Genomic DNA, 13,115 nt, shown 5'->3' with positions numbered 1-13,115 from the left:
CTCTCTTTAATGTTTTTAACTTAATGTTGTTAAAATTGTTGGCTGTGACCTGTGATTCAAGATGCCATTCTCACAGATTTCTTTTGTTGGGTGCCAATAGGGCTGTGAATGTGGTCCAGGAAGTTGTTCCATATCAGTGCATTTTGCGGTTGTGTCAGTTGGCTAACTGATTTGTTACTGAGATGTGTTTAGAGTAGAGTATTGAGGCAATCCTGTGTGAAATTTTAGTTAATTTCGATGGACAGGATTTTAAGATATGACCTTGTGAAAAATTATAAGTTTCTTTTTTGGCTTAATGTACTAGTAGTCCAACACCCCAGGCAGGAGGGAAATGAACTGCAAACTGCTTCAATTAGGCCTTCATATTGAACATTCAAGTTTTTCCAACTGACATTTGACACTATAAATGGTGTAATAAGTGTCCACCTTCATTTGGCACTCATTTTGTAAATTTTCCAATGAAATCACGTAAGTGCGACGAGATACACACCTCTCGGTCATATTTCATACATCATTGTGTCCCCCCCCCACTATTATCGGATTGTCACCCTTGCAAGGGAGGATCGGGAGCACAGCATTTTTTGCAATTATTGTAGAGATTATTAAACCGTTTAAATGTTTTGCTAAGACTTGCTAAGTCTTCAGTTTCTTAGCACATCAATGTGTATTGGACATGCTGGTGCAGACTTTGCGTTTGGGCGCATATGACTCCAATGCTGAATCCATCATATCGATTGATCAGTGACGTCTGGTAAAATGGGCCAAAATATTATAAACAGTCTTAATGATACCATCATGACCACATTAACATGTAGTTATTCATATCAATTCATTAATCACTTTTAAATATTCATACATAATGATAGGTTCTATCAAATATTTCATACATGCATGCATCTGACCTTTGACCTGTTACAGAAAGATCCGTGGTTCTGGTACAGAAGACAAACAAATCAGTCTATGGTGACTGTAAGTTACATTCAAGCATGCCATTGCATTGTGGGATACTATTCTCTGAATGCTGCTGAATTATATTACCAATGTTTTACTAAAAGAAAATGGCAATGTTTCAATCCCAGCATGCATTGCGATGTGAATAATATTAATGGCAAATAGGAAGGGGGAATGAATCAGTTGGAATGGGATAAATGGGGCTGTTCCAGGTGAAATCCATACACCACCTGTAGAAGACATGACTTAAGTCTTACACACAGGGAGTGTGAATTTCGAATGGGGTTGCCTGAGTGGGTGACTCTATTTGAAATCTACACTGCCTGTGTGGAATAGGGTTACCTGAATGGGTGACTCTATTTGAAATCTACACTCCCTGTGTGGAAGATTAAGGTCATGTCTTCCATAGGGGGTGTATGGCTTTCAACTAGAATAGCCCAATTTGCCAGCCTCTGGCAAAAACAAGCAACTTGTGAATAGCGAGGATGGTCCTTTTCAATCATATTTTAAGTTGATAAAATTTTCTTCCATATTAAAAAAACCCAAAAATCTTTACACTAGTGTTGACTTTCCCAATATTCTGCCAACTTAAGCAGTGCTGGTCACTGAAGTTGTTACCCTCAACAAAGAAAGAATAAACTAATTAACTGAAATATTCAACCTTGTTCAGCCCTGTAAGCTTTATTCAACCTTGTAAGCTTTGCTTCAAAAATAATTAAAATTTAGACATGACTATATGGCATATTGACTACTAATTAAGTGTGCATATATCAAAGAACTAAAATGGAATGATATTTTATGAAGACCTGTTGACTTTATCGACAAATACTGCAACTAACATGCATGATATGAACAAGAATTTGGATAACTGAAGTTAAAACCATGCTTGATATATGATAATAACAGATATGTACTAATAAATATGACTCTTGACTTAACATATGCATTCTGCATGACGAGCACTTCGGTAGGCTTTGAAGAAACAATTGATTGACTATTTTTTACCAAACATGTGTTGCGTTTGTACAAAAATTATCTGGGATATAATTACGTTTGCATGGGCATTTTAATGTGGGTTTGGAAGCTGCCCCAACAACTGGTACATATTTAAATAATTTAAAATTAGACTGCAATACTTATTGTTTATTCTGCTTACCAGGGGCAAATTTTACTCAAGAAATTTGTTGTTACGGTGAGCGAAAAATTTGGGACAAAAAAAAACCTGTATTGGGTGATTTTGTCCAAAACTGAGCATTTTTGCCCAAATTTTACCTCACAATGGACTCATCAAGTCATTTTCATTTTAAATACTTTTATATACTTTTATATACTTTAGACCAACAATTTAGAAGTTATGAGGCCTAAAAGTTTCCATAATTCCAGGGTTAAGACCACCCTTAATGCAGCAAGTCTTCTTCCATATACTTTAATAAGATCTGATTGAGGACAAAATTAGTTCTCTTCGTCCAACAAAATTGCTGTAAGCTTCTATTTTAGCTGATCTTGAAGCATGTCACAGTTTGGTAAAAATAGTCATCATGATTTGGTTTTTTTTATATTAATATCATTTATCTCACTCACATTGCATTGTACACTTCTGTACACACATACCCATATATAGGCTATGAAGCTTACCAACAGATCCCACTTACAAGTGCCTAGTAACCATAGTAACCATGAACATCACCATAGCAACCACCTTAATAGCCATCATAGCAGTCGATCTACCAGCAGTAGGCAATTGGATGGATGGGATTTACTTCAACAGCAGCACTTTAAAGATGCAAGTAGTTGACTTGCCTTGATGCCTGTTGCCTGTTTCTGGGCTATACCAGTTGATATCCATGCATACACTCTATAGAAGACTTTACCTTAATCTCCACCACAGGGAGTGTGAATTTCAAATGGGTTACCTGAATGGGTGACTCTATTTGAAATTTACACCCCCTGTGTGGGAGATTAAGGTCATGTCTTCCATAGGTGTATGGACTTCAACTGGAATACCCCATTTTTTTCTCCTTCTCTTACTTCCAAGAATCGGCATGTATTGGGATATGACTGTATGCGTCATCCTTCTACTCTGGTTTAATGTATAATTTCTTTTAGCATGTTTCTATTGAGAACGCTTTGCCATGTCATACACAGGGCGACCTGAATTTACACGCAATCACTTGCATAGTAATGTGTCACTCTTGAAAAGGGATGGCTTGCTTTAAACAAAATTAACCAGAGAAATGTGACTTGTAGCATGCCAAGAATTTTCTAAAGATCTGTTTTAATAAGAAATCTATAGTGATGATATGGCATCCACACATAATTAGGCGCTTAACAAATCAAACTAATGGACATGCTCTGATATTTGGGGTGATGATGTGTGTTGTAATATTTCAGGGTATATTTTTCCAGAGCATGTCTGTATCACTGAGCATGTGGGTAAAAGGTTTGGGTTGTGATGTTTTTAACTTAACTTCAGCACATCACACTGAACAGTTTGTATTTCTTAAGTTGATAACATACCGTAAAACCCCGTCTACAAGCATATATAGTGTTTTTTTATAAAAGCTTAATTAATTTGAAGCAGGTGTTAATATACCAATACAATAGATCGGTCTTAAAATAATACTTGTTTGTATATGCTTGGATCCGTAATTTATTTGCTCTAACTTCATAATGGCGACTGGATTAATGTAGCTTTCATCAGAAGCACACTATATGCTTGTAGACGGGGTTTTACGGTATAGGTATGGTGTCAGTTGTCTGGAATGGATGGAATCGACCCTTCTTAAATTAGGAAGAGAATGCATGGATGAAATATACCATATTGATACATATGAGATGGCATGATTCGTCTTAATTCAGAAGGTTTTTAGGGGTGCACCATTTGACTTTGGAGGCTGGGAGTTTTTTGAAAAAAAAATCCCACTACATGAGCAAAAAAAACCCCAAAAATTTCCCCACCAACTAAAAAAAAAGCCTTTGCTCCACCTAACTGTGTATACAATAATGCATGAAAATTAAAAAAATAACAACTGAGCAATGCCTAGTGTTAAAAAAAAACTTGTCCCCTTTGTCCCGACCTCACCCCCACCCCCACCTCTCACACCCCCCAATGGTGCATTCCTTAAAAAGGAGAATATCTGGATGGGTATTTTCAGAGCGACATATAATACCCACATATTTTATGGGAAAAACTTTGTACAAAAGTAAGCAAATGTTTCAGCAAGCCGGGTATCTGGATGTATTTAGCAAGTTGGGTGTCTGATCTGGCTGTCTAAACAAGTTGGGTATCTGGTTAGCTGTACTATAAGCAAGTTGGGTACCTGACTGTGTAAGCAAGGATGGGTATCTGGCCCTAGAAAGTTTTTCTTCTCTGTGATCAGCTTTGGCAGATAAGGATTTAGCTTGCTGCTTAATGGATAGGCCTAAATAATAAATCAGGGTACTTAGTGAAATAACCCTTTTACATCTGCTTGAAGCTACATCACGATGAGCCAGGGGAAGTCAAAGACAACGATTGGTGGGTGAATAAAATAGTGAATAGATGCGAAGATCCAAAATTTGAAACAAACTAAACAAACGAGGATGCACTATAGGTTGACAAGGGTACTGCTGCACCTCTAACCTGCATCTAGATGAATTGCTACCTTGGTCAGCAAATTTTATGTGAAGAAGTAACTTTGTCATGAATATGTGGCTTGTTTTTATTGCAGGTGCAGGGTATTATGATAACTCATTTGTCCCCAGCCAAGCAAAAGTTATTCTATAAAGGGTTTGGTTTACATAAGTAAAAACTAAATAATGTTATGATTCTTTCTTTAAACAAGCCCAGGCTTCACTATTGTTTATCTATAACATGAGTACTTGTAGAAAGATATGTAGGATTAGAAATCTTTTGATCTCAATACAAAAATATTTGCCTCCGTAATTTTCAGCTATTACTACTACAGCCTTCGTCAGCAGAATGACCCGATCGTACACTCTTGAAATGTGATGTAATAATCGGGTCATAGACCTTTGGTAACTTGTAGCGCCCTCCATCTTTATTCAGAGATTGATTTACTTGGAATCAAATTGCATGTGATCGATCGATATGGACCCAACTATTTTGGATGGGCAGTTTTTGGATCCTGGCTAACACCCTGACATTGTATATGGACTTTAATCTTCCACTCAGGGAGTGTGAATTTTAAGCGGGATTACCTGATTGGGTGACTCCAATTGAAATCTACACTCCCCAAGTTGGAGATTAAGGTCATGTCTTCCGTAGGGAGTGTATATTATAACTGGAATAGCCTATATGCATGAGATGAGAGATTTGTTTGCTTGAATCAACTTAACATTGAATTTCTTCCAAGTTAGTACAAATCAAATCGTCGGCAGAGTGCAACACTATATAGCTGCCATTTGCAACATTTCAATAAATGTACTTTTAACCAATAACACAAGAAAGAAAACCCAACTACATGTAAAGGTGATATCTTGGGTTAGCTTAGTGGCCATCAGGAAAGTATACAGAACATCAACACTTTACAATGAGCATGATGAGGGGATTGTGCTGCAAACAATATGTGTTTTACCAGAGGCAGCTATTACATTCTACTGCACTTACAATAGTGTTGCACTCTGCCAACGAAATGTTTTTGCAGTTATCCTTTATTTGTCATTGTTAACTGTAGAATGTTTTAACAATAATCAATGTCTATGCCTTGCCAACAATTGGTTAATTGTTGTTTATTCTGCAGTCTATCGCTGGAAGAAATCTCAGTTAGCTAAACTTGCTAAACATAATCAGTCATGCTATGGGTGCAAACTAAAGATGTCCTATAAATGAAAGTCCTTTCAAGTCTGATTACGTTTGTAAAAAATATTTAAAATTTCGGTCAAAGTTGACCTTTTGAGGTGGAATTTTCAATATTTCACACTTAGGTTACAGGAAGAGAGGGGGAGGTCAACCTACAGGGCGTCATCAAACTTATGGGTTGTTCCCTTATAGAAAAGAAGAACATAAGATGTGATACCAAAATTGCTAACAATGACTGAAAATTAACCTATTATTCTTTCTTATTAAATATATTCAGTTTCCTCTTGTAGCGAACAATCGTTCCCCTTTCTGTTTATTTGTTCTTGTGCAGGATGCGTATCCCCATTACCTACTTTACTATTCATTTGGTTTTAATAGTCGATATTCAAATGAATATGAATCTTGCACGTGGCTTAGTTGATATGCATCTTCATCTCCATTCATAATACAGTACTATGTTTATCTAATACACCATATTTATCGCTTTGTGTCCTATAGACCAGGGATATACCACTGGATGAAGAGGAATGGTACCATGGCGCCCTCCCTCGTACTGAAGCAGAAGTGCATCTCATCAATGATGGCGATTTCTTGGTACGAGAGAAGAGTGACGCTTCGGGGCAGATTGTGTTGTCAGCAAGAGCAGAGGGACGAGTTAGACATTTCCCTATTCAGAAGAATGCAGATGTAAGTTTTAACATGAGCTTCCATTTCATTAATAGTGTCCATAATAAAGAGTTCAGAGATATAGCTTTTCTGGATATTGCTGAAAATTCGGATTTGGGGTCATAAGCAAAAACAATTAGGATATGTAAATGATGATATTTCAGTATAAAAAGAGCAAAAAAAAAAATTTAATTTAAAAAAAATTAAAAATATAGGAGGGGAGGGGGGCAAATGAAGGAGGTGAGATACCCTGTTTGAATTTCAAATAGAGTCACCTATTCAGATAACCCTTTTTAAAATTCTTGCTCCCTATGTGGGATATTATTGAAGGTCATGTCCTCCATGGATATCAAGGGGAATAGCCCATTTTAACTAACATGTCTCTGCTTATTAGCATCCCTTGTGGACTTAATTTGCATCTGTTTGTGCACCCATGTCAGTACACTCATCCGTTAAAAGGGGGGTCATCCCACTCTCACACAAAAGTCCTACCCACCCACGTCCGACAATCTCTGAAATGTATCTTAAATGTTGTATCGCAGATAGTCAATTTTGTTACCCTCTATGGCGTAATAGTCAATTTTGTTACCCTCTATGGCGTAATAGTCAATTTTGTTACCCTCTATGGCATAATAGTCAATTTTGTTACCCTCTATGGCGTAATAGTCAATTTTGTTACCCTCTATGGCGTAATAGTCAATTTTGTTACCCTATATGGCGTAATAGTCAATTTTGTTACCCTATATGGCGTAATAGTCAATTTTGTTACCCTATATGGCGTAATAGTCAATTTTGTTACCCTCTATGGCGTAATAGTCAATTTTGTTACCCTCTATGGCGTAATAGTCAATTTTGTTACCCTATATGGCGTAATAGTCAATTTTGTTACCCTCTATGGCGTAATAGTCAATTTTGTTACCCTATATGGCGTAATAGTCAATTTTGTTACCCTCTATGGCGTAATAATCAATTTTGTTACCCTATATGGCGTAATACTGCAAAAACTACCCTAAATGGCGTATATTTAATAACAAGTTCTCCTTATATAACTTTCAATATCTGCTGCAGAAGATTAACTGCTGTGGAGAGACAGAAAAAAAATGCTTTTCTTACACAAACATTAAATTTGGCTGACTTCACCTGTCATTTTGGCGTTGGGCCAAACCTCCAATGTGTCATTGGCCTTGTCCTCCTATGCCACCTCTTGGCAGTTTTGTTGTAATCATGTTCAAGGGCCACAAATGCATAGGGATTTTTCCCTGCACAATGACGATTTCTTGAGGCAGTGAAGTAGAATCAAACTTTCTGTGATTTTCTCATAAACTTTTTTTGTGATTAGAATAAAACTTTCTGTGATTTTCTCATAAACTTTTTTGCAGGAATCTGTTATGCTGGTTGGATTCCTTGCATCATGTTCTTTCTGAAAATACATACTTTTATATAGGCCTACTTATCATCATTAGTTTTAGAAATACAATAAAAAACAATATCTTAATTACTGACTCAAGGTAGGCATACTGACTATATAGCAACTCTGCCTAAATGGCTCTGCTTTTGGCTCTCAGGTACCCCTAAAGTGCATTTTATAAATAGGCCCCTAATTCCCAACTCTGTTAGGCACATATACCTGTCACTGTTAAAGTTGAGTACCCCCCCCCCCCCTCCCCCATTAAAATATTGAGGTACGTGTACACAGCTTAAAGAAGACATTACAACAAACTAATCTGTTTATTCCTATGCCTGTTTTTTTGTCATGTACTCTGATGGGTTTTTTTTTTTTTCATAGAATATGTACAGACTAGAAGGAGAAGCTTTCCCAACGGTAGGGGAGCTGATACGACATCAACTGAACACAGGGACACCAGTCACCAAGGCATCTCAAGCTGTGTTAATCAAACCTGTACCTAGAGTTAGAGATGAACATGATCTAAGACATGAAGAGATTCAATTGGGAGACAAACTTGGACAGGTAGGTGAACAAGTGTTATAACCAGGGTTAGGGTTAACCCTAACCCTAGCCAACAGACATGAAGAGATTAATCAGGAGATAAGCTTGGACAGGTAAGTGAACAAGTGTTTTAACCAGGGTTATGGTTAGGGTTAACCCTAGCCAACAGACATAAAGAGACTAATTGGGAGATAAACTTGGACAGGTAAATGAACAAGTGTTATAACCAGGGTTAGGGTTAACCCTAACCCTAGCCAAGAGACATGAAGAGATTAAATTGGAGATAAGCTTGGACAAGTAGGTTTAAGTAAGTGTTTTATCCAGGGTTAGGGGGGTTAACCCTAGACCCTAGCCTTCAGACATGTAAATATTGGGAGACAAGTTCGGGCAGATAAGTGAAAAATTTGCACAGTTGTATCCGTCGATATTATAAGCTCCAAATACAAACACGCTATATACAAATTTAACACCCACCCTGAACATGCACGTTCCCAGAACTGACCAATAGTGTGAATGGTATAAGAATGTTTTATTTCATTAAATAGAGTAAAACAGTATTAATTATTTAATGAAAACTTTAGCTCCTTTAGCATTATCCATGACCCAGCCCTGGGGGGGGGGGGGGTCATTTTAAGGAATGTAAGGTCAAAAAATAATATTACAGACTCAGTGTGATAAATTTGCATGTTTTAAGCTGTGTATATTTTGTTTCTGACCAGGGTCACTTTGGTGATGTATTCCGAGGAACTCGCACAAAAGATGGTACTCAAGTAGCTATGATAACTTGCAAAGAAACAGTAGATGCTTGAACCAGGTTCAGTTCAATAAATATGCACGCATGTAACCTTGTTTTATTTTGTTTCTGACCAGGGTCACTTTGGCGATGTATTCCGAGGAACTCGCACAAAAGATGGCACTCAAGTAGCTGTGAAAACTTGCAAAGAAACAGTAGATGCCAGCACAAGAAGGAAATTTCTGAAGGAAGCCAACATCTTGAAACAATATAACCACCCCAATATTGTGAAACTGATTGGGGTCTGTACAGATAAACATCCTATCTATATTGTAATGGAGCTTGTACCAGGTGAGTGGGGGGTACTGTAAACGTTTTCTCTGAGTAAAACTTGTTGTATGTTTTTTCGTAATGACAAATCACACGTATAAGGATAGGTTAAAAAAGTTTTATTTCTTTTAGGCAGCGTTTCTAAACAATTTTACCACATTTCGTTGTTTTATTTGGGAAATCCAGACAAAATTATATTTTCAAGCAAAAAAAATGAAAGACCAAATTTGACGAAAGATTTTTTCCCGTACATTTTGTTTTATAAGCAATATGAAATATGAAATCCATACATCTATGATATCCATTATATCTATTATTATCCTAAAACCTATAATTTTACTATAGAACTGATTTGATATTAAATATTTGTGATTTGAGGCATATGTAAATCTTGACTCTAAATATAATAAAACAAAAACGCATTGGGCTATTCCCGTTGAAATCCATACACCCTCTATCTGTGGAAGACACCTTAATCTCCCACACAGGGAGTGTGAATTTCAAATGGGGCTACCTGAATGGGTGACTCCATTTAAAATCTATACCCCCTGTGTGGGCGATTAAGGTCATGTCTTCCATAGGGGGTGTATGGATTTCAACTGGAATAGCCCATTTAGCATTTTGGTTTTCAGGCCACCTACAGGAAACAAACTTGTTATTTTGGAGCCAATTTTTCTTAATTTGATTTAAAACACTTTGCATCGGGAATCTCATAATCCAAGAGCTGTGAAATTCTAGTTCAGCCATACCATATACTAATCTCTGAGGTGCGTTGCGTAAAACGCTAATAATAGCAAAAGAAAATTGGTTATGTCACCAGGCATCAGGCGATATAAGACAAAGGGACAGGTTGTAGTAATTTGTAGACATGTGATTTTTCAGCTCATCAGCTGGATTCAGCTTTTTTGACTACTCAAATTTATGTACCGTAACCACCCGGGTATAAGCCCACCTTCGGCTATAAGCCCACCCCTTATTTTTCAAAACATTCTGGGAACAAGGGTGCACTCAGGTATAACCCCAGTACTAAATTTTGGCCAAGTTCTTAAATCAAATCAATGCTTTGCTCTCTCATATTTAAGAACAAATATAAAAAAATATCAGTTGATAATTAACATTCCACACTTGTAATTTTAAGACGTTGACATAGATGATAAAAATACTGGTACATTGGGCATATACAAATGGGGATGATTGTTCTTATTTTTAAATTCATGCACTAGCCCTTCCCCGGTTATAAGCCCACCCCTATTTTTGAAGTGAAATCTGCCATCTAGGGGTGTGGGCTTATACCCGAGTGGTTACGGTATTTTTATTTATTTTTAGCCCAATTTTGTGTTGTTTTTGCCAATTTTGCACTGTTTTCAGCTTTTTTTTTTAACTGCTTCAGCTTATTTCTAAGTAATCTCATGCCTGAATTTGAGATTTGTCAATAATGATAAACATAACGACTTAAAATCATTTTCAAAGTGGTTTGTACAGAAAAGTCTCAAAATTTGTAATACAAAATTAGGGTGGATTTTTATATGGAATAGCTCATTGGCTATTCCTTTTAAAATCCACACTACCCCTGTGGAAGATTTTCGAAATATATTATGTTTGGTTTTTATGATATTTGTACACGCTATGGTACTTTTGTGTATAGCATTCTAAATGCAGTGTATTAAATATCTTCCATAGGGGAGTATGAATTTCAAATGGAATGAACATATTAGCAGATCCATTTGAACGCACCTCCCTCAGTGGAAGATACAGGTTGAATCTTTCTCAGAGGGTCTATGAAATTCAAATGGAGCTGCTAATGGGGGATTGTGGATTTTAAATGGAAAAGCCCAATTTTGCCAGATGTTTGTAATTTTTGCTGGACCATGAAGTCCAGCCTACAGTCTGTCTACTCTGAAGTACAAAGTACCGACGCGAACGCACACATTGTGCCGACTTTGAAGGCACGCATATCTGCAGCAGAGACGCAGCACAGTTCACTGTTTACGTGCTGTATACGCGCGCGTTGTCACTTCGTACTTCAGAGTGGACAAACTGTATGGGGGTATGTTTCTTACTCCTCACCTTTTGGTGCAAACTACAAGAGAAAACGTCCTGAAATTAAGACGGAAGTTTTTTATGGAATTTACATTATTAGTGTTCTGTTCTGGTAGTGCTGCAAGCTTCCTGCTTATTTTTCAAGTAGGCCTACAATGCTTTTGTTTCAGGCGGCAATCTCTTGACATTTTTACGCATAGGACCAAAGTGTCATAGGTACTTGCATAATGGAGTTAAATGTCATTTGTTGTATACTTTTGTTTAATGAGTGTGACATGTATATTTCAGGTGGTGATCTCTTGACATTCTTACGCAAGGACCAAACGGACCTCACACCAAAGCAAATGACCAAAATGGGTGAAGATGCCGCAGCAGGCATGGCATATTTAGAATCTAAAAATTGTATACACAGGTATGTATTAAAGTGTCATATAGGGTGGTTTCATAATGGGGTCAAAGGTTAATATAGTAAAAGGTGAAGTTCACAAGGATGCTGCATATTTTGAATCTAAGAATTGTATAGACAGGTATGCTATGAAGTGTCATATAGGGTGCTTTTATAATGGGGTCAAAGGTTAATATTAGTAAAAGGTGAAGTTTACAAAGATGCTGCATATTTTGAATCTAAGAATTGTGTAGACAGGTATGCTATGAAGTGTCATATAGGGTGCTTTTATAATGGGGTCAAAGGTTAATATTAGTAAAAGGTGAAGTTTACAAGGATGCTGCATATTTTGAATCTAAGAATTGTGTAGACAGGTATGCTATGAAGTGTCATATAGGGTGCTTTTATAATGGGGTCAAAGGTTAATATTAGTAAAAGGTGAAGTTTACAAGGATGCTGCATATTTTGAATCTAAGAATTGTATAGACAGGTATGCTATGAAGTGTCATATAGGGTGGTTTTATAATGGGGTCAAAGGTTAATATTAGTAAAAGGTGAAGTTTACAAGGATGCTGCATATTTTGAATCTAAGAATTGTATAAACAGGTACGCTATGAAGTGTCATATAGGGTGGTTTTATAATGGGGTCAAAGGTTAATATTAGTAAAAGGTGAAGTTTACAAGGATGCTGCATATTTTGAATCTAAGAATTGTATAGACAGGTACGCTATGAAGTGTCATATAGGGTGGTTTTATAATGGGGTCAAAGGTTAATATTAGTAAAAGGTGAAGTTTACAAGGATGCTGCATATTTTGAATCTAAGAATTGTATAGACAGGCACGCTATGAAGTGTCATATAGGGTGGTTTTATAATGGGGTCAAAGGTTAATATTAGTAAAAGGTGAAGTTTACAAGGATGCTGCATATTTTGAATCTAAGAATTGTATAGATAGGTATGCTATGAAGTGTCATATAGGGTGCTTTTATAATGGGGTCAAAGGTTGATGTTGGTTAATAGTTGAAGTTTACAAGATGGGGAGGATGCTGCATGCTGAATAAACAGGTATGCTATAAAGTATCATCAGGTGCTTGAATAATGGGGTCAAAAGTCATTTGGTGAAGAGTCATCAGGTGCTTGAGTAATGGGGTCAAAAGTCTTTGGTGAAGGGATAGGTGACAATGCTACCATTAGCATATTGCTTGTTAAGAATCTTACAAATTCTATATCACACCACAGTCATGGACAGTGTTTGCACCGGG

At 36.8% G+C, this 13,115-nt stretch overlaps 1 protein-coding gene across 1 annotated transcript in view; it reads left to right on the top strand.

Moving 5' to 3' along the window:
* Positions 1-13,115, top strand: part of LOC140142760 (tyrosine-protein kinase Fer-like) — a 97,491-nt gene that overhangs the window by 65,652 nt on the left and 18,724 nt on the right. Inside the window, exons 11-16 of the mRNA XM_072164749.1 lie at positions 919-969; positions 2,573-2,734; positions 6,251-6,439; positions 8,205-8,387; positions 9,237-9,450; positions 11,758-11,881. Of these exons, the coding sequence (XP_072020850.1) occupies positions 919-969; positions 2,573-2,734; positions 6,251-6,439; positions 8,205-8,387; positions 9,237-9,450; positions 11,758-11,881 (923 nt within the window). The remainder of the gene's footprint in view (positions 1-918; positions 970-2,572; positions 2,735-6,250; positions 6,440-8,204; positions 8,388-9,236; positions 9,451-11,757; positions 11,882-13,115) is intronic.

The sequence above is a fragment of the Amphiura filiformis genome, chromosome 20, assembly GCF_039555335.1.
Source record: "Amphiura filiformis chromosome 20, Afil_fr2py, whole genome shotgun sequence".
Classification (NCBI taxonomy): domain Eukaryota; kingdom Metazoa; phylum Echinodermata; class Ophiuroidea; order Amphilepidida; family Amphiuridae; genus Amphiura; species Amphiura filiformis.
Note: the sequence above shows the minus strand (reverse complement) of the source record. Positions and strands in the feature narration are given on the sequence as shown.